The sequence below is a fragment of the Danio aesculapii genome, chromosome 5 (genome assembly GCF_903798145.1).
Source record: "Danio aesculapii chromosome 5, fDanAes4.1, whole genome shotgun sequence".
Classification (NCBI taxonomy): Eukaryota; Metazoa; Chordata; class Actinopteri; order Cypriniformes; family Danionidae; genus Danio; species Danio aesculapii.
This window is the reverse complement of record NC_079439.1, coordinates 13,671,673-13,699,328: the sequence shown is the minus strand read 5'-3', so window position 1 is coordinate 13,699,328 and position 27,656 is coordinate 13,671,673. Positions and strand designations below refer to the sequence as shown.

The window sequence follows — 27,656 nt, the reverse complement described above, 5'->3', positions numbered from 1 at the left end:
GGTTGCTACTTACTCAGTGTAATTTGATATGGGGTTAATTAGCGACATCATGTAATTATAATTAATTACATTGATATTATAATGAAATTGATATGCAGCTCTTTAAACCTTTTTTTCGGTGTTCTAGGTCAGTGGTTCCCAAACTGGGGGTCGCGACCCCTGCGGGGGTCGCAGAATAATTTCAAGGGGTCGCGAGAGTTATTTAAAAATTGTGTAATTTTCAGTGATTATAATAAATATTTTTCAGTATTAAAAATGAAAGCTAATATTTTCAGATTTTTAAAAAGATATCACTGATAAATTCATAAAGTATTTAGGACACATTCGGGCAGAATGCATCTTTGTACTTGGAACGCAGCGCTCAGGAACAGTTTAAAACTGTTGTCATGTCAACTTGCCGCAGTAAACAACGCCTTCAACGCTTGCCCCGCCTTCGCGCTCTTCTTATTGGCCCACTGCTCTAAGAACTGAACACGAATGATTGGTTAAAATCAGCTGTCAATCACTCAGTCAACGCCTCCTGTCTTCAGATGACAGGAGCTACAACCGCGAAAATGTAAAGCGCTGAAGACGAGAGAATGAAAACAACACTGACAGATTTTGTCTTAGAAACACCTAAAGCTACAAATATTGGCACATCTGATTACTGATCATGTGGTGAATGTTAATCCACCAGCTATACTTATTGAAGAGTGGATAAAAGACCTCCATTGGCTTCAAGTCTGCTATGAAAATAACTAGCATTCACTGTAAAGTCTGTGGGATATCTTTTGGGATATCCGTCCGTGATATCTTTTGGTCACTCAATTATGTTATAAAAATGTCTTTTCTTGTGATAACGGGATTTCATTGAGACATATTTTCCTCACGCAAGCATATTTATTTTTTTGCTTGTTAGTTTTGATTAGTGTTGATTTTCAAATGCAATAAATCTGTTTATAAAACTTGTAGTAACAGTGCGATAATTGGTGGGAGCCACTAAATTTTGGCTGGTGCGCCTACATTTTTAAAGTTAGAAGCACCAGTGTTACCAAGCAAAAATGTTAATTTCGAGCCCTGTAATCTATAGTAAATATAGTTAAAATATTGTGAACAGCTTAAAAAAAGCTATTTTTATTGTTTGTATATGCTTTGGTAGTTGGGGGTCGCGAGTTCTTGACGATCTTACAATGGGGGTCGCGGGTTTAAAAGTTTGAGAACCACTGTTCTAGGTTGCGGCTGGAAGGGTATCCACTGCGTAAAACCATAGCATAAAGCATATGCCAGAGTAGTTGGCGGTTCATTCCGCTGTGGCGACCCCTGATAAATAAGGAACTAAGTCGAAGGAAAATGAATGAATGATAAATCTGGGTGTTTATCACTTTTAACAATATAATAATGACAACATTTTCTTTGGTTGCTACTTTCTCAGTGTAATTTGATATGGGGTTCAGTTGATCATGATTAATCGTGATTAATTGCATTGCTATTTTATATTAATCCACATGCAGCTCTTTAAAGCTTTTTGGGTGTACTGGGTTGCGGTTGGAAGTGCATATGCTGCGTAAAACAGCTTCTGATAGAGTAGTTGGCGGTTCATTCCTCTGTGGCGACCCCTGATAAATAAAGAACTAAGAAATGAATGAATATAATGTTAACAATATAGTGACAACATTTTCTTTGGTTGCTATAGCCTACTTTCTCAATGTAATTTGATATGGGGTAATTATCATGTCACTCTAATTAACTGTATTGCTATCATGAATATATTAATCGATATGCAGCTCTTTTTTAATGAAAAGCTAACTGTCTCTATGGTACCGGTCTCCGCTCCTACCCACGTGATCTGCTCCGCTACTTCCTGCGGTAAAACACTCGCTCTCTCCCCGCCTGCAGTCAGTCAGTCAGTCGGTGCTCGGAGCCACGCGCACATTAATTTACTATCAGCAGAAAATATATGCAAGACAACAACCTTTCAACCGCTGCTCTCCGACGCCGAGTCCTCGGTTCAGTTTAAACGCGTCGCTTTTCGCCGTGTTTCACTCAACCTAAGAGCTTTACCTGGTGCTTTTGGGTGAGAAAAGCGCGTTTGTTTTGCTTGTGAAGGCAGCTTCAGTTTCTCAGCAATGGCGACAGCTGCGGTTTCTGCCCCTGCTGGCGGCGGCCCGAACCCCGGATCCGGTGTCGAGATGGTCCGCGGGCAGGCTTTCGATGTCGGGCCGCGCTACAGCAACCTCTCCTACATCGGAGAAGGCGCTTACGGCATGGTTTGGTAAGAAGTTCTCTTTCTAACAGTGATAGTTCACCAAAAAAATTACAAGTCTGTCATCATTTACTCATTCAGTACTTGTTACAAACCTTTCTCCTGTTGAGCACGAAAGAAGATATTTTGAAAAATGATGGAAACCTGTAACCATCTGTATTTGTTTTTCCCCCATGGTTAAGTGTTTTCAGCTTTCAAAATATAATATTTTTATTAAGTAAAATAGAGAAACTCAATGTTTGGAAGCACTTGAGTAAATAGTGAGAACTTTAATTTTTTTAGCGAACTATCCCTTCATAAATCTGGTTATTGTTGTTTTTCTGAGTTTTAGCCTGTGTTTATGTTGCTTGGGTTTGTTCATTCAATCACAGCGCGTTGTGTAGCACTTCTCTTCTTATCACAGACGTGCTGTTTTTGCTTGAAACCAGTTGCATGCTTTTTTGTTTTTTTTATATGTTTAAATGTGGATTGACTGAAGGAACCCAGTTCAGTTTGGTCATTCATTAGAGTTTGATTCATAATTTTTTAAAATTGCAAATTTAGTTTTAGATGCATGTTTTTTTTAACATCCAAGGTTGCTGCATGTGTTTTCTGATGCTGAATTAATTCCTGAGGGCATTAGATTTTCCTCCTCGTTTTAATATTAAGAGTGCATTGCACAGATTTGCAGAAATGTGCACTACAGTGTGTTTTATGTGCTCGCAATCTGTGAATACAAATTTATTAGACATCAAAACGTAATGTCCCATGCATGTAGATCTGTGATGATCCCAGTCTGTACACACAAAGATATCAGATATCAAAACTTAATCCTGTGTGTAGATTTTACGCAGTGCTTTTCCAGGAATGTCAGGGTGGCGTAGGGCTCTTCAGGGCAGCGTGGGCGCTCAGGCTCCCCAAGGTTGTGCAGAACTGCTAGGAACAAGAGGCACTTGGATGCGTTTGGCTGTTGGAGCTGCCCACGAAAAACAGTTGAAACTGATAGTCCTCCAGTTGAACCTAAAACCCGGACTTTAAGCAATGTGTAGATGCAGAAGTGGATGAACATCATTTTCCATATAGAAATGCTGTGTATGTTTCTTGCGGTATGGAAATGTTTGCATTAAAAAATATTTTTATATCCATTGAAGCATAATGCATGCACGTGAAATGTGAAATAATACTTCGATATGGCTCTTATGCATAATGGATGACTTTATAAAATTAAGCTATTCCTATTTTGTTAAAGTTAGGGCTTGGCGGTATGACAAAAAATGAACATTTATTTCACGTTAACAATATCTTTCACAATAAAAGGTTTATAAAGGTAGTTCTTTCAGAAAATGTAGAAAAGGGCTTTATATAATAAATAAGCTTGAATATTTAAGAAAAGCTCTTGATCTTATTTGATCCTTTTGTATTTGATTTTTAACCTAGTAAACAAAATATGACAACAATTTCCACTGTTTGACATATTTCACAGTTTAAATATTAAAATATTAGGTAACAGCAAAATAAAATTGTAAATATGAAAATTTAAATATTTAAAAACGATAAATAAAATAATGAATTTATTAAAAATAAAATAGAAACTATAAATATAAATTATGTACTTAATTACTCCCAGTGCCATTTACAGTATATCAAAGTTGATATTTAGCCACACCATGTTGGTGTTTCGTAATGTCTAGTTTTTATGAGGTGGGTTGTTAGTAGAGCTGGGCTGGTAAACGATATTATATCGAATCATGATACAATTTATGTCAATAACAATAAGCTCTGCCCTTTTTACTCTATATTAATCTAACAGCCGATCACACGGTAGAAATGTTCAACAATGGGAAACGAAAAGTGTGTTGATATTAGAGATGTACTGAATTTTCAACCACCGAAAATTAATCGGCCGATAATATGTTATGGCATTTAATGGATGCTCTAATTTTTGTGGCTTAGGTCATTGTTGGGGTACTCTTTTAAACCTGGAAGCATAAGCAACTTATATCAAAATGTATATCGTTATGGAAAAAAATTCTCGATATTACTTTTTTGCCTTATCGCCCAGCCCTAGTTGTTAGCCTAATGCTCAACCCCCAACCTGAAGGACCAGGACATACACAATGGACAAATTAGCTTACCCAATTCACCTACAGAGCATGTCTTTTGACTGTGGGGGAAACTGGATCACCTGGAGGAAACCCACACCAGCACGGGGAGAACATGCAAACTCCACTCTGACCCAGCCAGGGCTCGACCCAGCGACCTTCTTGCTGTAAGGTGACAGTGCTACCCACTGTGCGCCACTGTGTCGCCAATATAAAATATATAAAAGATATAAATCGTCATAGTGACCAGCCTTTATTAAAGTATGCAAAAGAATAAGTGATTTCATGAAATGTTATTATTTTTGGCCATTATAAACATCTTACTGACATGGGTGAAATTAGGAAAATATAAGTGACAATATTTAAAATGGCAACAAATCATTTTTTTTTTTTTGATCTAATTAATATCAAATGACTCCTGTTACAAAGGCACCTGATGAAATGTTTGGTGTTCATATGGTTATTACAATGAATTACATTTTAGTTAGTTGGTTTGTTTTTCTTGAATTTAAAGCGGTATTAGGGCTCATTCACACTGAATGTGTCTTTGCTTTTAAGAATGCTCAGGAATGGGTTTTTAAAAAAAAAAGCAGCATGAGATCCATGTGACAAGGTATTAGGTATGGCCCGGTATAAGATTCTGACTGTATGAAAACCTTGGATAAAATATCAGTTTCACGGTATCACAGTATTGTGATTACTGCTCCAAAAGAAGTTCTTTTTAGGTTGCTTTCACATTGTTTTGGCGTGGATCCAAACGCGATTGCTGGATTCACATAGCCCCCCCCCCCCAATGAACTCGATATAATTTATTTTAAGAAACATTTAAAATATTCTGGAGCAGTAGCTTTTGATGTCGAGATTTCTTTTCTGCTTGATGTACTGTTGCCCTAAAAAACGAAATAAAACAGACAAAAAAATTATAAATACCTTAGGAACTGTATTACAGAAAACTTTGGCCTTGACTTTTCTAAACTGCGGTATACCTTGAAAACGGTTATCATTTCATGCCTATACATTGTATTAGGAACATGATGTAATAATGACAATAACGGACGAATGCATTAGAAATAGGAAAACAATATGTTATGATAAGCACATGAAGATACATATCACTCAGGGTATCTGGACAAAGCCACAATGAGTGCCTTCTCTGTCATGATATAACGGTGAATAAAACAGTTGCCATGCCAACTTTCTACTATAAACAGTAGTTGCCCCGCCTCCGAGCTCTTCTGAAAGACCCCTTACACCCTAAATAGGAATAGTAAATAGATAGTAAATTAAAAATCCTCTCCATTTACTCATGCCAAACTTTAAAACTTTCATCAATTTCTTTTTTCTGTTAAACACACAAGATTTTTTTTGAAGGATGTAAATGATGTTGATATCCATAGTAGGAACAAAAACACTATGCATGCATTGTTAACTTTGTTAGTTTTTACAAATTGAAGGGGGTTGAACTTAAACAATTAAGTTGTCCTAAAAAACCCTCAAGAATTGTGTAGTTTTAGCTCATTTTTATTAAGCAATTAAGTCATTTTAGGAGTATGTCATTCACTGTAAAAACAAAATGTAGGGTTCCACACAATTTCTTCATGTTTTCCCACATTGATTGAGTTAACGTAACTGTTTACAAATTTAAGTGGATTGAACATAAAACAATTAAGTTGTCCCAAAAAATCCTCTGGAATTGTGTTTCAGCTCATTTTGAATAAGTAGTAACAACAAACGTCTTTTTTTCAGTGTCACTGACTAGTTTTTTGTATTACATTCTACATTATATCTCCCTTTTTGTTCAATAGAAGAACGTTTTCTGAGGATGAGTAAACGATAACAGATCTTTAATTTTTGAGTGAACTATCCCTTTAAATATTTTAAAACTTTTTTTTTGACTCGAACACATTTACATCCACTCAAATAATGACGTTTGTTGTTACTACTTCTTTAAAATGAGCTGAAACAACACAATTCTTGAGTTTTTCCAACTTAATTATTTTGTTTATTCCACTTATATTTGTAAAACCTAATAAGCTTAATCATAATCGATTGCGTGAAACCCAGCATTTTTTTCTTTTACAGCGTTTATACAGCGGTCTTGATATGATAACAGAGGAGAATGGTTGTGATCAAGTTTTTGAGCATTTCTTTGAAAGACTGCTGGCTCAGATCTGCAGTCTGATGGCCCATCTGTTCTGCTGAGAGGAGTCCGTTGGCTAAACGAATGAGCTCATTGCTGGCAGGCCTAGTTTTGCTCCTCTCGCACGGATGAATGAATGGTTCACACCCACTCCAACAGCTCCAGAGTAAGAACAAGCCACCCTGGGTTGACTGTCATATGGACGTGTAGGCCTGTAACATGTTGTGCCGAACAGGCTGTAGCTTTTATTCAGCCTTGCTTTTTGGCCGATAACAGCTTTTTTTGTGAAAAGGGAATGTTTAACGGAGAGTGTTAATTATGTAATGATAATCAGCAGAGCAAAATGATGAGCAGTTATACTAGAGAAACAAGTCATCATGTTATTGCTATAAATGAAGGTGGCAGGCATGTTAAACATTAATATTTTCAAAAAGAAAGATCAAGGCTGCAAGAAAAATACAGGCATGAAATGCAATGTATAAAATGGGGCGGCACGATACCGGAAAATATACGATATTGTTATCTACACTGTAAAACCCATCAGTCAACTTTATCAAATGAAATGAGTGTAACTAAAAACGGACTGAAAGTTAATTCTACTCAAAGTAACACTCTACTAGTGTTGAAGGTAAGGAGTTAATTAAATACCTCATTACTTCAACTTAAATGTTACTATGAGTTCACAGTACTCATAGATTAGTTTTTTATTTATTTTTTTGGCTATTTTGCCTTTATTAGATAGGACAGTATTTAGGACAGGAAGCGAAGTTGGAGAGAGAGAGGGGGGTAGGGTAGGGAAATGTCCTCGAGCCGGGATTCGAACTCGTGACGCCCTGACGTGCTACTGCACCATATGTCGACGCGCTAACCACTAGGATATTGTGCCGACAGATTAGTTTTTTTAACTTGAATGGTTTGTTGCAGTCGGTTTACTCAAATGGTTTGATTTACCTTAAATGATTGGGTTTTACAGTACTCAGCTGGTTTGAGTTCTCTTCATTTTTTTTGGGTTTTACTGTGCTCAAATGCCTTCTTTTACTCAAATGGATCAAGTTCACAGTACTCATTACACTGTAAAAAAAATCTGTAATTTAACAGTTTATTTCCGGTAGCTGAGGCGAAATTTACCAGAAATTTAAATTTAAGGAAGTGTCTGTAATTTAATGTCCATTATTTTACGGTAAATTTCTATAGTTTAACATCTGTTGTTTTTTACGGTTTCTATTTGGCACCCAGCTGCGGGAAATAAAATGTAAAATTACAGATTTTTTTTTTACAGTGTAGGATTAGTTTTTGAACTTAAATGGTTTGTCGCAATCGGTTTCCTCCAATGGTTTGAATTACCTTAACTTTTTGGGTTTTACAGTGTAGTATTGCGATAACAATATTTTAATTAGCTATCATTTAAAATCATGTATTTATTTAATGATATTATAATAAACATGTTTTTCAGATGTCAGTGTGTAAACATTTAGGGCCCCATCATTCACCCGGTGCAATAAGGTGCAAGATGCGTTTGGTGTGATTTGTTGCTATATTCAGACCAGCGCAACAGTAATTTTCACGTTTTGCACCACATTGTTTAAATAGCAAATCCATTTGTGCCACTTCGTGGACTCATGGGTGTGCTAGTCTTAAAAAGGAGGTGTGTTAAGGCACATTGTTTGTGTGTTGCTATTTTGAGAAACTAAAATCGACTGCGCCAATGACCAACTAATACCTGCGCTAAAGTCCAGCGCAGAGTCCGTTAGTTATGTGCCTTCGAGGGTCCAAAAGCTCACACATTGCTTAACACACAAGTGTACAGCAATACACAAATATCTTTACAATGTTACAAAAATGATTATTTTCTACAGAAATATAAAAACCACTACCCCCATGCCTTCTTCATGCCCTGGGGGCTTTTTTCAGTTTATTCATGGCAATTTGCATTTGTGTAATGATGTTATTTGTGAGGGAGCCGTAGGTGACGACATGGAAACAGTGTGAATCCAAAAGCAGAAGGTTTAATAAACAAATGGCAATGCACATGCAGAGTTGTGGTCATAAATAGGCAAATGTCGGTACAAATGATAAGGCAGTCCAAAACAGGCAAATAAAGCAGAGTCTAAAATCCAAAGAAGAACTTAATTTAGAAATAGTTTTGAATAAAATCTTTGCGCTTAACAAGCAAAATTTTTATATTTAGATTAATGGATGTCTTCAGTGGACTCCAACCTCCGCCGCTGAGACTGCAGCTCTGCACAAGACGTTTGGCCCAACTGAGTCTGGTTTCTCTCAAGGTTTTTTTCTTCACTTTCGCGAACTGGTGAAGGTTTTTGAAACTGAACTACACTGTTTCAATTTACTGTGACCTTTTATATGAAGCTGCTTTGACACAATCTACATTGTAAAAGCGCTATACAAATAAAGGTGAATTGAATTGAGTGCGTACTACACCGTTTCCTTATACAAGAAAGTAAAGGAGTAAACTAAAGAGTAAAAGTAAAGTAAAGAGAAAGTAAAGAGGCCGAATAGAGAAGGCTCATTCTTTATCCTCGTGCTGCAGATGGTCTGTTTAACTCTTTTTTTCGCTTGTGAAGCGTTCAGTTTTTCCACTTATTCTTTTCCAAAGCCGCCATGTAAATAGCTAATGCGCCATGGCGTGACTCTTTAAGGCAATAGGAGATGAGACTCCGATTGGTCTAATGCGCCTTATGCTAAGAACACACCATAACCCATTAAGAGAGGCGCAAACCGTATTTTTCCATCCTCAAAAGTGGATTTGGACACACCCTTAATGCTTTTGTACCATGCGCTTTAGACTCTGTGCCTAGATCGTTAAAAAAGAGCCTCTAGTCTTTAAAACATTTGTACATGAGTGAAAAACCTTAAAGATATTCTGCCCTGATTGGCTGTTGTTGATTATAAATATTTATTTTCACTCCAACCAATAGCAGAACAGCAGCTAACGGGGAGGTGGGGCTAACTTTCAGTTCAATTCAGTTCAGCTTTATTTTTAAAGCACTTTTACAATGTAGATTGTGCCAAAGCAGCTTAACATAGCAGTTTTAGTAAATTGAAACTGTGTCAGTCCAGTTTTCAGAGTTGAAGTTCAGTTTAGTTCAGTTCAGTGTGGATTAATTTTTACTGCTGAAAGTCCAAACACCAAGAGCAGTAGATGAACTGTGCAGCTCCACAAGTCCCGAACCATGCAAGCCAGTGGCTAACGATAGTAAGGCCCCATCTGATTGGTCAAATTTCCTTTGCATGAAATAAATGTAATTTATTACACATGTCTGAGAGATGTTAATTGCATATTCTATTATCGCAATAACGAAAAATTTGTGCAGCCCTAATAGTAACCGGCTATCTGTAAACAGTTATGACCGTAAATGATGTATTGAATATTTAGTACAACTATTGCCATGAATATAGCCAATGCTGCTGATATGACATTAAAACATAAATAAATAAGTTGTCTAATCTTCAAAAGCGGTTTCATACAATTTAACAGGAAAAAATGGTATAAATCAATGTATTTAAGTTCGGTGATGTTAAATAATTTAATAAGGAATCTTTTCTCCTGTTGTATTATTTAATAAATTATTTGGTGTGGACCATCTTTGCTGCTTAAATGAACTTTGGTTCCAGCACCACATTCTGGAAGAGCGCAGTGATTTATATTTGTTAAATTGATTTAAATGAATGTTTTTTAATATAAATTTAAAAATCTAATCTTTATTATTAAATGTAATTATTTTTATTATTGTTTATTTCAAGTCTTCATGTCATATATGCTGATTTTGTGCAAACAACGATGTGATGATCAAATATTTGTATTTTTTTAAATTAACATTTCAAAGAACAGCATTTATGAGGGTTTTTTTAAAATCGGTGTTGAAGTAAATTAAGTGCTGCTAAATAATTTTGTTGAAACTACACTGAAAAAAATGATTCAAAGATGATTCCTTGGATTTACTCAATTTTTTTACGTTAACAATTTATTTGGGCTGAATTTAAACAAACAAATTAAGTTGAACATTATTAAATTTAATTTGTTTGTTTAAATTCAACACAAATAAATAGTTTGCAACATTTTTGCATGCAACACTTTTTTCAGTGTATTTTCAAAACTTTGATGAAATGTTTTTCAAAATCACAAATTACAATGAAAATTAATGCAAATTACATTTTTTGATTGTTTAAAATATATTTGCTTCTTGTTGAAAGGTAATTTTAAAGCAACGCTATTGAAATTAAATACTTTTATATTCCTAGTATTTTATAAATGCATAATTTTCACATGACAAGTTGTCATTTTTTTTAGAAAGAAGTTACATTTGCATCTTTAAAGGCATGCTTTTGTTCTTATTTTTTAATTTTAAAGCATGTTTTTATTCTCGTTTTTAGCTTTTTTAAATATACTTCTGGTGTTGTATTACAGCACGTACGTTCTGTCATTTGAGATGCTGTGCACAAAAGGGACCTTTTTGCTGACATCTGTTTTGTTGTGTCTCTAAAGATGAGCTGCTGATGTTATCAGCTCCTCAAGTGTCCTCTGTATAGGACTCAAAATTAGCTTTCAATACCGCTTTAGATTTTTGCCTTATTATTTTAGAAATCCTGCTCTTTGCTCTCTGGTCATAAACTCACTATTTACTTGCCCACAAAGTGGTTCCAAAATTTTGAGATTATTGTGTTGAACACGATATACTATTGAAGTCAGTGGTTACAGGTTTCCAACATTCTTTAAAACATCTTTTGTGTTCATCAACATTTTCGTTTTAGTGGATCCAAATTTTTATGAGTTTTTTTTTTAACAAACTAAAAACTTGTAACCATTGACGTACATAGTAGGAAAAACAAATACTATTGAAGTCACAGGTTACAGGTTTCCTGCATTCTTCAAAACGGCTTCTTTTGTGTTCCTCAACAGAAGAAAAAAACTAAACTACTATTTTTATTTGAGTGGTTCCAAACATTTGAGTTTCTTTAACAAACTGAAAACCTGTAAACATTGATGTACATAGTAGGGAAAACAAATACTGTTGAGGTTAGTTACAGATTTCCAGCATTCTTCAAAACGTCTTTTGTGTTCCTCAACAGAAGAAAAAATCAAAACTACTATTTTTATTTGAGTGGTTCCAAACATTTGAGTTTCTTTAACAAACTGAAAACCTGTAACCATTGATGTGCATAAAAGGAAAAACACATACTATTGAAGTCAATGGTTACAGGTTTCCAAAATTCTTCAAAACCTCTTCTTTTGTGTTCATCAACATATTTTCATTTGAATGGTTCCAAATCTTTATGAATTTCTTTAACAAATTGAAAACCTGTAACCATTGACTTTTATACTAGGAAAAAAATACTATTGAAGTCAGTGGTTACAGGTTTCCAACATTCTTCAAAACATCTTATTTTGTGTTCATCAGCATATTATCATTTTAGTGGTTCCAACCCTTTGAGTTTCTTTAACAAACTGAAAACCTGTAACCATTGACTTGAAAAGTAGGAAAAACAAATACTGTAGAATTCAATAGTTACAGGTTTCCAACATTCTTCAAAACATCTTCTTTTGGGTTCATCAACAGAAGAAAAAAATTAAACTACTATTTTCATTTTAGTGGTTCCAAGCATTTGAGTTTCTTCAACAAACTGAAAACCTGTAACCATTGACGTACATAGTAGGGAAAAGAAATTCTGTTGAAGTTAATAGTTACAGGTTTCCAACATTCTTCAAAACATCTGCTTTTGTGTTCATCAACATATTTTCATTTAAGTGGTTCCAAACCTTTGATTTTCTTTAACAAACAAACAAAACAAAAAAAACTGTGACCATTGACTCCTATAGTAGGAAAAACAAATACTATTGAAGTCAATGGTTACTGATCTCCAACATTCTTCAAAGCATCTTCTTTTGTGTTAATCAACATATTTTCAAGAAAAAAAATATAAGCTAGCATTTTAATTTCTAGCTGAACTCTCTCTGCACACTGCCTATTGGGAGTTCTGAATGTTTTAATGGATTTTGCATCCTGCAATACACCCTGAGTGTGCACGAGGAAGCATTTCGGGACACACCGTCATCCCGTCCTGTTTTATGCAAAAGACATGCCAGCTTTAGTTGCCAGTGGTTTTAGTGAACCAGGTCATAAACAATGGGCCGTTTGATTTGACTGCTTGAATCCTAGAAATTTTCATGGTTGCAAAAAAAAAAGCATCGCAGAGATCTTCCGAACCGATGACGTCTAAAATCTTGGATCTGCTTTCTGTATCCCACGGCAGATTGTAAACACAGAAGCGTTCCAGTAACTGCATCTGTGGGTCAGTTTTTCTCCAATAGTGTTCGCCCAGGCCCCCCCTCCATGATGTAATAGCTGGAGAATGTGGAGTTTAGCTGTGTTTCTGAGGGAGGGCTTCGGCTTTTAAACAGTGAATGAGTGAACGGGGGACAGGAAATGGAAGGAAAGGGGCGAGTAAGTGGATTTAGGAGAGGAGAAAGTGAGGCGAAAGGCTGCGGTCCATTTTGTTGTTCGCCTGCACTGAAGCGGTGATTCCCGTAAATGTGTGAGTGTGTGTGTGTGTTAAAAACATTCGGTCCCATTGTATAACAGCGTTTAATTACTGGAGGTGACGTCCTCTGTAGATTTACATGGCAAGTGTAATTAAGCTGTATCATAGAGACTTAAATACCGGGTTTAGTGTTTTGGGTATAAATAAGTTGTTGCAATTTCTTTGTCATGTTGTTGATGATATTGCTTCCACCAACTATTTTAAACAGGCGCCATGTTTGTGTAAGCTGCTGTCATTAAAAAAAATAATAATAATAATTTTATTTGATCAAATATGGGGCATCACATTGACTCAGTGGTTAGAGCTGCCACCTCACAGCAAGAAGGTCGCTGGTTCGAGTCCCAGAGTTTGCATGTTCTCCCCATGCTGGTGTGGGTTTCCTCCGGGTGCTCTGGTTTCCCCCACAGTCCAAAGACATGCAGTACAGGTGAATTGAATAAACTAAATTGGCCGTAGTGTATGAGTGTGTGCGTGAATGTGAGAGTGTATGGGTGTTTCCCAGTACTGGGTTGCGGCTGGAAGGGCATCTGCTGCTTAAAACACGCTGGAAAAGTTGTCTGTTCATTCAGCTGTGGAAAAGTGAATGAATGAATTTTCTCAAATCGTATTACACTTGGATCAGGTACAACACACTCACAAATATAAGCACAAAATTTGTACATCCACTTTCTCTCTCCGCAGTATATGCTTTCCTCTATGTGCGCGTGTAATCTTATGTTATACATAAGAATAAAAAAAAAAATAAGGAAGGTAAAGCGGAAAAAAAATACATATACAGTTGAAGTCAGAATTTTTAGCCCCCCTTTGAATTTTTTTCTTTTTCAAATATTTCCCAAATGATGTTGAACAGAGCAAGGACATTTTCACAGCATGTCTGATAATAATTTTACTTCTAAAAGTGTGAAAGACATCCTCTGTTTTTGCACAGTAGGCCTGCCTTGTGTATTATTTGCTAATGTAAGCCATGTTTTAAAAGATAAATATAATATATAAAACATGCATTATTTATATTACTTCAATAAATTATATAACTTTTTTTATTAATGGACAATATTGATGTTTCACAATGTTTTTACACTACATTATTTGAATCTAACAAGCTTAGTTTATAATTAAATCTAAATCCCAAATATCAGAAAGGACAACAGATTGTTAAGATTTAATGTCAGTTTAATGTTATTGATTAATGCACTTGACGGATTTCATTAATTTATTTTCCTTCTGCTTAGTCCCTGGTTTATCAGGGCTTACCACAGCGGAATGAACCACCACTTACTTGACAGATTTATGTATTTTTAATTTTAGGTGGTTTGTGTATGTGTTTTATGTGTTTGCATCTTTAGTGATTTTCAACTAATTACAATGTCTTTTGCCAATATGTGGATTTAGAGGTTTCTGCAATAAAAGCACAAGTGGATTTAGCTGGTTTTGATGCAAAAGAAAATTTACCTTGTTAAAAACCAAAGAATTGTCTAAAGTGACATTTTTGAAAAAAAGTTATTTTATTTACCAGCTAATAACCTTTTCATTACATTTAAAATGAATCTTCTGTAACTAATTATAGGAGCCTGATAGAAAATCATTTACAAGAAAAGAGGTCTGATGGATTTAGAGGGTTTTGCATCTGAACTCTTCATAAAAAAACATACACGCATGCATATATGTGACAATTTTTATGGGTTTTGTTAATCTCCCACTATAAACATATCTAAACTTAATTTTTATTAGTAATATGCATTGCTAAGGACTTGCATTAATTGGACAGCTTTCTCATATTTATATTTTAATTTTTCTTGACTTCTCAGATTCCAGATATTCAGATTATCGTATCCTAACAAACCACACTTCAATGGAAAGCTTATTTTGCGCTCCATGGTCTTATGATCCAGGGTCATACATGTAAATGGGTTTCCTTAATTTTCCGTTGACTTGACCTAGATCAGATGCGTTTATTTAGTTGGCTTTGACATGAAACGCAATATTTGTTGGCTATTATTGGACTCGGCGTAGTTTGTTTTGGACTCTGATTCAGAGTGTGTTGCTCTAATCTTTTGACTTAGACTACAATATGTTACGGCTTGCCTGTTTAATTCTCTAAAGTGTTGCAACAGTTGTGTGGTGTGCTGTTATTGCAGAAGCGGATCTGAGGTCAGTGTCTCTAAACCAGGAGGAGGAATGTTGCAGGTTTGACTACTGCTTTCTCTAAGATTTCTCTTGATGAAGTTGGTCTTGGCACATTGTGGAAAGCATCTCTCGATTACTATGTAGACATTTATGGGAAACGCACAGCTGCACTGCGTATTATATCAGCTGTTCTATTAGCAGTTTTGGAAATGGTTTTAATAGCTATTAACACTGTTATAATTTCCAACCATTAGATACAGAACATAATTCTCCAGCTTCAGTTTCAATCTGCACTTTAAACTAGTACGTTTGTTTTCCCCCTGCTTTCACTGATGTCAGAAAAGCATCCTTCCACTAATTGGATGGCTTTTAGTTTCATTGAATTTGTGAAATCTCTTGATTCAGAATTTTATAGTAGCACTACCAGAATAAATGCTTTGAAGTTATTTCATTGAACATGTCTAGATCACTAACATTGAATTTTTTACATTTTTCTTTTCTTCAGTGCCCATAAAAAAACCCAGAGATACTTTTTTTTGAGAATAATAAAGTAATATTTATTAATTAGAGAGTAGAGAGTAATATTCCATAATTACATGCTTAAAATGAGAATCTAACACTATTTTCTAACAAACATTGAGACAAAAACTGCATCCTGACCACTTATTTATTAATCATTATGGTAACATTAACATGGTTTAGTTTGTAAATACCGGTTCATGTTTGTTTGCTGTGCATTAACGATTATAGTATTAGTAAATGTAGATTTTTTTTTGTTAAAGGTGCTGTATGTAAGTTTTTGACTCTTCTAAAGCATAAAAATACCATAATATGTTTGTAGATATTTAGGAAACATGCCAAGTCGACATTCTTGTTTATCTGAAAAACAATGCTAAAGTCAGATATTCTGCTTTGAAAACGCGAGTTACGTGCAGGAACGTTTGTCTTTGTTTTGGTCATTTAACCTGCCCAATGCCAGTTTAGCCAATTATATTTCAGCACCCTGGGTTGCCTTGGTGGAAAACAGAGCATTTCAATCATTTAGTCATGAAGGCTCTCTAAGCATGCGTCCACGACCGAAATGCGACCTCCGGTGTACCTGACGTGATCATTATCAGTTTATGCAGTTGTTCAGCTGCACGAAATAGAAGCCGTTTTTAAAATATAAATTTCAGGTGATGTTAGGATTAAAAACTCCATTTAATATGGATAATATTCCTTATTATATGGATATCGTGTGCTGTTGCTTTTAGTTAGAACACGATTTAAATCAGCCCTCAGGCTCAATAGGCAGGAAAGTTAATGATTTCGTTAATCTGGCAACCTGCACTTGCATGTGTTTTGAACCAGGAGTGCAATACCTAGTTCAACCACTAGGTGTCAAACTTATATACTGCCTATTTAAAATTGTTATCCTATAGAATTTTTGTTAGTTGATATTACCTAATGTAGTTAAAGGAAGATTGCATGTAAAAATAAAAATTTACTACTTAAATGGTTCCAAATATTTATTATGAGTTTCTTTTTTTCTGTTGAACAAAAGAAGATATTTAGAAAAATGTTAGAAACCGAAAACCATTAACACCTATAGTAGGAAAAACACATGCTATTGAGGTAAATGGTTACAGGTTTCCAACATTTTTCAAAATATCTTCTTTTGTGTTCAACAGAAAAAGAAACTCAGAATGGGTTCTGACAAATAAAGGCTGAGTAAATGATTCAATTCTGGGTGAACTATCCCTTTAAATAAATGATATAATCTTATGTATTTCTAATTATTTATCGAAAAGAAAAAGCTCTTTTGAACCAATTAGATCTGTAAAGTGTTTATTTTTTTCATCATTTTTTAAAGTTCTCTTTTAAGTTAATCATTTACTCCGTGTTTGATTTAGTTTTTAATGCTTTTTTAAAATGTTTTGTGCAGGGTATATTTTAGCCTATATTTCATCCACAACACAATGAGAGGTTTCCTGATAGATTAAAGATAGCAAGCTAAATGACCCTCTTTACAGTTGAAAAGATTTAACAAGGCATAGTCAATTACATTTGTTTGATAAATGAAGTATGGTTATTTCTGAGTGAGAGAGCAGGTGCTGAGGGCTCATTAATATTCATGACCATTCCAAATATGGTCAATTGGTTTTTTTGGATTCTGTGGGGATATTCTGGGGTACTAAATGAGCATATAAAACTATTTCTGCAGAATTTTTAGATATCTACTATTTAGATATCAGAGAACAATCTGACTTGACCCAATGCACTTTATTGCACTGTTTAAAAAAATTATATTAGATTAGATTACATCAGATTAGATTAGAATATCCATAATATTTTCATTATATTTAACAATTTTATAATGAATCTTCACTTCATTGCATTGTGATTGTGGTTTTCAAATAAATAAACAAATGCTATTGAAGTCAATGGTTAGAGATTTCCAGCATTTTTCAAAATATCTTCTTTTTAAATGAAAGAAACTCAAATGTTTCTGACAAGTAAAAGGTGAGTAAATTATAGGAATTTTTAAGTTTGGGTAAACTATCCCATTAAAATATATTATGCGACCTTATGTATTTCCAATTTTTTATCAAAAAGAAAAAGCTAATTTGAACAAATTAGACCTGTAAAGTTTCATCTTCATCCTTTCATCTCTTTTTTTAAGTTCATCATTTGCTCCATTTGATTTAACTTGTAATGCATTTATAAAATGTTTTGTGCAGCGCATTTGTCAAGATAATCATGATATGCATACTTATTTTGTATGAAATAAACAAGTACTGTTGCATTCAGATGTACAGATTATTATTGATGATACCTGCAATCAGTCGAGAAATCATAGTCACAATTTTAAAAACACAATTGTGAAACAAGGATAATTGAACTACTATACACTTCCGAGATGCTATATTGTGCTTTTATTAATATAGCAACAGTTCTTCTGCTTATTAAGTAATTAAAGTCATTTTTCTACATTGAGGGTAAGAGTTTCCTGTCACTGCGACCATTAAATGCGTCACTCGGTGGAAAGGCTTATCTCTCTATGGCTGTTTGCTTTTGCAGGTTGACTCACTCATTCAGAAGCTCGTATCTATACCTGGAGTAAATTGAGATCTTGTGTGCCCTCGTTTCAAACAGCACCTCTTCATTATTGTTGCGATTACATTTAATAATTACGATAATGACTGTTTGTCCACTTGAGCTTGAGTTCAGCGAATGGAGTCTGTTTGTACAGGTCAAATTGTCTGTGATGAGAACTGAACGTTTCTGCATAGCAGAGGGTTTTTGTGCTTGATTATATCTGGGACGGGTTAAGACAGGTTTATTTATGAGATTTCTGACTTGATTCTCAGTCTGCCAGCATTAAAGGTGCTATATAATAAAATTCTGCACATAGGCATAGCTGAATTATAAGAGTTCAGTATGTGGAAATAGTCATACAGTGGGTCTCAAATATCATTATTTCCTCGTTCCACATGTAAATCATACAAGTGTAAAACCCTGGTGGAAATGGGCCTATCAGAACACAGTACATACTGTTATGTTGCACACAAGGCTATTAGTATTACACCTTCAACATTTGCATGTGCCATCAGTTTGGCAGACAAAACAAAGACATTTACAGACTTTGGGCCCTATCATACACTCGGCGCAGTAAGGCACAAGATGTGTTTGGCGCAATTTGTTGCTATTTTCAGACCAGTGCAACAGTAATTTTCACGTTTTGCGCCATGTTGTTTAAATAGAAAATGCATTTTCACCAGTTTTTGGACTTCCGGTCTGTAAAGGAGGTGTGTTAAGGCACATTGTTGGCGCGTTGCTATTTTAATGAACTGAAATAGGATGTACCATTGACCAACTGAGAGTGTGTTAGTTATGCAGCTATGCAGGTTCAAACACTTAATACACACAGGATGTACAGCAATACACAAATATCTTTACATATGAAACAAATTTACAAAAATTATTATTTTCTACATAAATATATAAAAAAAACACTGCCTCCATGCCTTCTTCATGTCCAGGGGGCTTTTTTCGGTTTATTCATAACAATTTGCTTTTGTGTAATGTTGTTATTATTATTATTAGTAGTAGTATTATTATTTATTATATGCATATTTATATTTGTTTTAATAAAAACTTGTTTAGATTTGTCCACCTGTTGGGTTTTGGAGACATTTGTATCACTCTTTGTGGCATAAGAATAGGACGTGTGTTTTGTTATAACTCACTTTTTTGACCACACTTTATTATTGTTCATTTATTCGTTTGCTGGAAATTAGAATTGAATTTATAAATAGTTTTGAAACAAATCTTTGCGCTTAACAAACAAAATTAAATATGTATGCTAATGGATGTCCTCAGTGGATTGCACCGTTTAATTATCCACGAAAGTAAAGGAAACATTTTTGGCCTTACCAAAAAAAGATAAGTTAATAGTTATTTCTTTGCCAAATATTTTAAATAATGTGCCAAAAGCGAAAATGTGCACCCACAGATATCGTCATCAAAGAGTTTTATAAAAATCTCTCTATTGAATCAATCAATATATTAAACAAAAGAATATTGGCTAGAATTCTGCATTATAGGCTTAAATTATAGAGAGAAATAACAGATGAACTGAGACTGCAGTCAGATCATGAAACAGATCAGTGTTGATCTTTCTTTCGAGGTGTCAGTGCAGAAATGAATGAAACGATACAAAATAATACATGCCTAATACAAAATATTATAAGATTAAAATATGGAAAAATGATCAGATGGTTATTTCTGTCAGTTTCCTAACGAATAAACAGCACTCGGTAATATTTCAGCAGGCTGTCACTTTCGTATTTGACATTAAACGCACATTTACTGGTAGTAATGATGACATCCCGCCCTACTTGTAATTCTCTCTTCATATAGCCGTATATGCCTATTACATATCAATAATGCACTGTGATATGGCCTGATTCGTTTGATCGTTTTATCTGTGCAGATAAAGTCAAGTTATGTTTAACAGATTCAGGAATTTTTCACAGTATTTCCTGTAATATTTTTTCTTCTGGAGAAAGTTTTATTTGTTTTATTTTGGCTAGAATAAAAGCAGGTTTAAATATTTTGAAACTTATTTTAAGGTCAGTATTATTAGCCCCCTTAAGCAATATTTATTTTTTCCATTGTCTGCAGAAGAAACTACTGTTTTACAATGGCTTGCCTGATTACACTAATTAAGCCTTTGAATTGCGCTTCAAGCTGAATACTAGTATCTTGAAAATTGAGTAAAATATTATTTACTGTCATCATAGCAAAGATAAAAGAAATCAGTTATTAGAAATGAGTTATTAAATCTGTTATGTTTAGAAATGTGCTGAAAAAAATCTTTCCATTAAACAGAAATTGGGGGGAAAAGGGCTGCTAATAATTCAGGAGGGTTAATAATTCTGACTTTGACTGTATAAATATAGTTATTTTCCTCCTGTAAATAAGGAAAGGGAAATAAAAACAATAGAATAAAAATATGAAACAAACTATGCTTTAAGCATCTTCACTGTTAGAAAAAAACTTTAATTATAGCTACAAAAGTCCTTCAGTCAAGAGCAGTGAGGGATTTTGTCCTTTTGTTGTTTGATTAATTATAAAACATTCAGCAGCAGGAATATTGCGCGCTGTCACTTTAAGAGCAGTGCAGTTCTGATTTATGGTTTCATTTTCACATGTCTTTTTTTTTCTCTCCCATAATATTTTTATTTTTCGTTTTCAGTTTATACGCAATGAAATGCAACATTTTTCAAACATTTTTTCAACAATAACCTTGCATTTACAATTTATACAAAAAAATTAGGGTATATATATAATAATAATAATAATAATATTAAAAACAAAGCAAACAAACAAAAAATAAATAAATAAATAAAAGTAAAACTGCTCCTGTTTTGTTGTTAATGGTAATCTATTCAAACATGACACTTATAATCATACTAAGTACAGCAAACAAATAATGAAGAATGTATCAATACTGAACTATAAAGCTGGAACTGCATTGTCCATCAAAAAATTATTCATCACCTTCTCCTTCTGTTAATTCCACATCTTTGATATAACTAATGAAAGGACTCCATATGTTTTTACTGTGACCTTTTATGTGAAGCTGCTTTGACACAATCTACATTGTATAAGCGCTATACAAATAAAGGGGAATTTAATTGAATTTTCAAATAAACGCTGTTTAGCTTTTAGTATATACGTTATTCTTTCTAATGGCAGACTTGACAACATTTGTCTTATCCACTGAGTAGTGTTTGGTCTTTGCATCTTTTTCACGTGTCTTTTGATTCTCAACTCGTTTGTTTATTACATAAATGAGTGTTAATATGAAGAATCACTAAACTCCGCGTTTTGACACCTATTTGACCATTAAAGCGCTCCCATTAAGATGACTTTAGATGTGTGTGCTCTGCTCGTCTCTGAGGCTGAGCACACACACACACACACACACACACACACACACACAACAGCATGCAATCTCTTTTGTGCTTTTAAAAACATGAATGAATCGAATGTAGATCAGTGAATGATGTGCATCCCGTGCTGCAAAAGTTACATTACAGTACATGCGTTTAGTCATTTCACGTGAGACTCGTTTCATCTCGATGAATGTTTTTCATGTTGTTAGAATTGTTTTCATAATCGATTCATTCATTCGACTCCGAGTCGACTATTTCATTAGAGAATCAATAGTTTTGAACATGGTGCACTTTCAGATTTAAACCTCAGCTGGATGTTTTCATTCACTTAGAGCTGTGTTACACATTGCATGGAAGCTCATCTTCAAAAACCCATAATAGGGGCTCTTTAATGTATCAGATTGTTTTATCTGTGCATACTTGACACCCAAAACAATTGATTTCAGAAAAAATAAGTTATTTTTTTAATAATGCATTGTAAGAAATCTCCTCAAATTAACCCGATTTTTCTTATTTCTCTTTTCTTCACCATGCTAGGATAACTGTATTGTACAGTATGTGCATGAGGAATCCAGTTACAATTTATTTTCTCCACCCTCAAGACCTTGTGCATACAAATGTACACACTGATATTAGTCGGTACATGCACACGCTCACACATGCCTACACACACACACACGCTCTGTTTGATGCAGGCTGTGTGGCTAGTACTGACTGGGCTGCGCATTTGTGCCAAACTCTGCCATGGTGCGAGTCTCCATGGCAACCCTTCTGCCAAGGACGTCAATCCTCCGTCACGTGCGCCAGCCTGACTGGGAGGAGGAGTGTCAGAAACGGCAGAGAAAGACAGCAGTGAGAGCTGAGAGAGTGCTTGTTTTTATGTGCATGGTTGCTAGGGGTGTGTGTAGTTTTACTGATGTGTGAGCTGGTAGTATTGAGTGCATCAAAAAGACAAAATCTTCAAAGTCCAGAAGCATTTGCTCTATGATGATTGATCATTTTTAAAAATCTTGTCTTGACTCATGGGGTTGTAATGAGTTCATAAATGCATCAGGATTTCAGCTGTAGTATTAAATCATCCTGCTACGTTTTGTTTGTAGTTTTGTGAGTGCTGTGAATTTAAAGGTTTCTTTTCATACTGTCTTTTTTATTACATTCATTTCTGAAATATTATTGAATAATATGCAAATCAGGGGTGAACGATTATGACAAAGCATAATTAGCGGTTATTATAATTGCTATTACATTATAAAAAATCACAATGTACATAATGTAGTTTAAGTAACTTTATACCATTACAATTGCATGCCTTTATTATTATTATTATTATTATTATTATTATTATTATTATTATTATTATTATTATTATGTGTTAAAATAAAAATTTAAAATCTACATTACAAAACAAAGGACTTTGCTGCTTGTTCATACTACATTTAAAATGAGCTGAAACAACACATTAAGAATTTTTGGGGGCTAATAATTTTGACCTTAAAATGGTTCATAAAAAATTAAAAACTCCTTTTATTCTAACCGAAATAAAACCAATATAACTTTCTCCAGAAGAAAAAATATTATCAGACATACTGTGAAAAATTCCTTGCTCTGTTAAACATCATTTGGGAAATAATAAAAAAAGAAGAAAAAAAAAAAATCAAAGGGGGGGCTAATCATTCTGACTTCAACTGGATATATACAACAGTTCTGTCTGGTTATTGAATCTGATGGGCTAGCCGTGAGATATTCTGCCAGTAACAGCACTCATACCGCCTCTTTACCTTTCAACTTTGTGTATTACTTCACCCACATACAGCAACAAGCAGAGGACACTTTACAGTTTGACAAATATTGCTGCTGTTGGACAACATAACGTACTTTTGAGGCTTTTTAGGCAAGAATGTAGTTGTTTAGATTGCAACTATGCAGTTTATTTATAAGGATAGTGCCTATTTCAAAATATTTATAATTTCTGAGAGACCATTAGCCTGTAATACTGAGCAGACCAAAGACTGTTAACGATGTTCATCCACAAGATGGCGACAGAGATGCATAATAAGCCCGAAGAGGAAAAACGGCATAATTTCAAACTACAGCTGATCATTCACCTGTTTAATAATGATTTGATCTCTTTCTTTTGTACATTGTATTGCTGTATTTATACCATAGTAATATTGTGATTTCCTGACTGCAACAGAGAAATACTGGAAAATCTCTGTAGACTGATGGCATTTCATGTTGTTCAGTCTCATCTTGAAATGCGAGCAAAATCTTGTTTTGTCTTCATATTAGATATTACGCTAGAGAATCATTCAAACAGTAGCTCTAAAGTGACGTTGGTGAATTAGTAATGGCTTCTGCTGTTCTGACATCAGCTGCAGATGTGAAGGAATGGCGGAAAAGTAGTTCCTCTTACAAAAGTGTGTTGAGACTCTGTTTGATTTTCTTTTTTTATACACAATTAGGCCATCAAACTATTGTATAAATGCAATATCACACTCGTAGCAGTGTGATGTGGCTGTATATCGTCACTAGGATGCTAAGGCACTCGACCTGCGACCTCCCACCAGTGCCGATATACAGCCATATCGCACTACTACTCATGTGATATTGCTCATATATATATATATATATACAGGAGTTTTGGATGCCGCTAGCCACTGTGTGTGTATGTGCAAGCGTGTGCATACTGACTAATATTTGCTTGAACATTTAGATTTGAAGTGAACTCACTATTGTGAAGGAATGCTGTTAGATTCCCAAGAAAACCGTCATATAGAGCGATTTAAACCATCTTTTGAAACTGTATTCATATCAAATATCTATTGCAGAAAAATAAAATATCACAATGTCAGAATTTTTCAGTATCGTGCAGCCCTTGTTCACTCAAAGAAAATACTAAAGTGGTTCTAAACTTTTACGAATTTCTTTCTTCTGTTGAACAAAAGGAGATATTCAGAAAAATGTTGGAAAAAAAACAGCCATTGACATCCATGTAAACATACTATGGAAGTCAAATATTTTGTTTTGTTTTCTACAACATTCTTCATTGTTTTGTGTTCAACTGAAGAGCTCATACAGATTTTTGACAGTCAATGACGGCAGAGTTTACATTTTTGGGGGGAATCTGAATATGGTGGTGTATTCAGCGCTCAATGCTGTGCTTGGTCATTTGGATAGCTAAAATTCAGAGGACAATCAGTATTTCCCAACCATGGTCCTGGAGGACCACCAGCTCTGCACATTTTCCATGTCTCTTTAACCAAACACACCTGATTCAGATCATCAGCTCAATAGCAGATACCAGAAGACCTGTAATGCTGTGTTCATACCAGATGCGGCACGTGCAAATAAACCCTTCTATTCGCCTGTAAATAGATGTGTGAGCATTTTAAGTTTACTCAATTCATTCGCGCGTCAAATTTGCTTCAATCACGCGTAAAATTCACTTCACAACAGATGTGGATTCGCATCATGAGCAGGGCTTCTGCCTGCCCGGTGACTCTAGCTTCATTACTAAATGGCTAACATGGGTTTTATTGAGAGAATGTGCTTTAGGAAGACTGAAAAACAGCGTAGATTCGTTCGAGAGTCCACTAAATCCTTTCGGAGTTAAACCCAGAGTTCATCAACTGCTCCAAAAACTATACCTGATGATGGAAGCTTTCAGCGGTGCTTCAGACTGAGCCCAGTTTGATGAACTGTTGTCTGGTGTTGGCAAGAGAATTTCCCCTTGCAACACCAACAGCAGGCACTACGTCATAATTGCGCCCCTACAAGAGCAAGCTCATGATTGGTTAACATGGCACGAATGTCCGCTGAAGTTAACATTTTCTAACTTCAGCGATTTGTTTGTTAAATGCATCAAACACGCAAACCACTTAACTTCCGCAGCTTCATTATCGAATCGTGTCATTCGCGCTGCCTCATTTGCGCCAATTGCACCGCAGGATGTCTATTCGAATCGTTGCATTGACTTAACATGTAAATCACTTGCGATTGATGCTTCATCCACGTGTGGTGTGAACGCAGCATAATGGGTGTGACCAGGGTGCGAATTATACATTGACGATCGTGGGGGTCAAGTTATGTTTAGTAATATGCCTCAGTGAACTAAATTTATGTATTTATTTTAATAACATCTTATTTGTTATTATGTTTTCAGTGTTTTGAGGGATATTGAGTGTTCTCAATGACATTTGTGAAACTAAATGGTGACAGGTTGAGAAAGACTGCACATATTTTTCACTTTACTGTTTAACTTCCGCGTGCGAACCAGAATATAATTTCAAGAGTTCACACTTAGATATTGTTTGACAACTGTTAGCAGGTTTGGCATGCTGTCCCGGGAGAGAACCCTGAGCTCGGAGATAGGTGAGCCCAGGGCTCCCGCCTGGTCCATAGAGCATATGAGGGGAGTACGAGATAAGGTGGTTCTCGAGAGCTCCCCGTGGTAAAAGAAAAAAGGAGGAGAAGGGGTGGATGGGGGGTTTCTTCGGAAAACAAAGATAAGAGAGTAGTTCTAGCTAGGCTACTTGTAGTGAGTTGGGGTTAATCTGATTGGCTAACTAGTGAATGTAGATGAGTGGCCAGCCGCAGTCAATCATATCACGTGCTCCTCTCGAAATTAGTTTGAAAACTTCACAAAATACAAGCGGCATTTTTAACGAAACATGTTTTGTGAACACTTACGCTGTTGGTGCTATTGATTTTGCCAGTTTCAAACCGATGAATTAATATTTTTGCCGCAAACATGCATTCCAGGGTGTCCGCGGGGTCTTAAAAAGTATTAAAAGTTGATAAATCAGTTACGAGAAAATTAAGACCCTTAAAAGGTATTAGAATGTCTTAATTGCTTTTATGAGGTTTTAAATTTTGTTCAAGCGTTGTTCAAAGTGTTTGACTCTCAAAAAACATAAATATATTTATTTTCCTCCTAATATTAACAACGGCGTGCTTGATCCACACGATTGGTTTGGGCAGGGGCATGTCCGGCCAAGCTCCTCCATCCAGGTGATGTCACGAGAATTTATGACAAACGCAGGAAGGTGATGTGACGCTCTCCACATGTAGCGAAACCATAGAGCAAAACAGACGACAAAATGGGAAAATGTAAGTTTGTGTACTCCTGGTTGGAGAAAGGCGAGTTTAAACAGTGGCTGAAGCCTGTCTCTGAAAACACATGCAATTTATTATTTCAAGCTTAGATTCTTCCGAGCTTATCTGAGTTCTGTTGTATGTTTGTGCTCCATTGATTTATTTAACTACAACAGTTTATTAACAATACTGTTTATTAAGTTAATAGTTTGATACAGATTAGAACTTGAAGTGGCGATGAGGTCTTAAAAATATTCTGAGAGGGTCTTTAAAAAGTCTTAAAAAGGTATTGAAATTACCTTTGGGATTCCTGCATTCACAATGGTATTCCATTTTGTACATCCTTAAACTTGCGACAATGTGGTATTCCACCGTTTAATGACGTAGAAGGAAGAGCGTGTGTGGAGACTTGACGTGGTAAACCACAACAACAGAGGAAACATGGAAGAGGAAAGTGGTCAGTGGTTGACGGCAGAAGTTACCTGCCTCCTTGTCCTGTTGGGAGATGAGCCAGTGGAGGACACTATATATAAACCATAGGCGCAATGACGGCCCTCACCCTCCTCTGCTTTAAAATCAGACCCCCCCCCCCCCCCCCCCAATCTAGTTTTGATGGGGATCAAGCGTTAATTAGGGGGGTTAGAGCAACCTTGCTTTATGTTAATTTTCTAAATTAATGTATGTGTGGAGAAAAGGAGACCTGACCGTTGCACTCAATTGAATTGGTCAAATCATTCATAATTACTTATCAACACTTTGGCAACGCCCAGAATCATAATGATGACTTGGTAAACACCCTTCACATTTCCTTCTCCAAATGCAGAAATCTAGTTTTGTGCAATAAGGCCTGTTTGATCCTCTTGTTCAGCCTCTAAAGAATGGCGAAAGCATTCAACCCTGTTAATGTCTTTAAGATTTTCTGCTTTATAGAATGTGAAAAGCCTCTTACTGGCACAGCTGTAAAATGTGCGGGC

At 35.2% G+C, this 27,656-nt stretch overlaps 1 protein-coding gene across 1 annotated transcript in view; it reads left to right on the top strand.

Moving 5' to 3' along the window:
• The first annotated feature begins 1,868 nt into the window (after nucleotides 1–1,868).
• Nucleotides 1,869–27,656, top strand: part of mapk1 (mitogen-activated protein kinase 1) — a 70,974-nt gene continuing 45,186 nt past the window's right edge. The window contains exon 1 of the mRNA XM_056457409.1: nucleotides 1,869–2,251. Coding sequence (XP_056313384.1) covers nucleotides 2,106–2,251 — 146 coding nt within the window. The 5' untranslated portion in view covers nucleotides 1,869–2,105. The remainder of the gene's footprint in view (nucleotides 2,252–27,656) is intronic.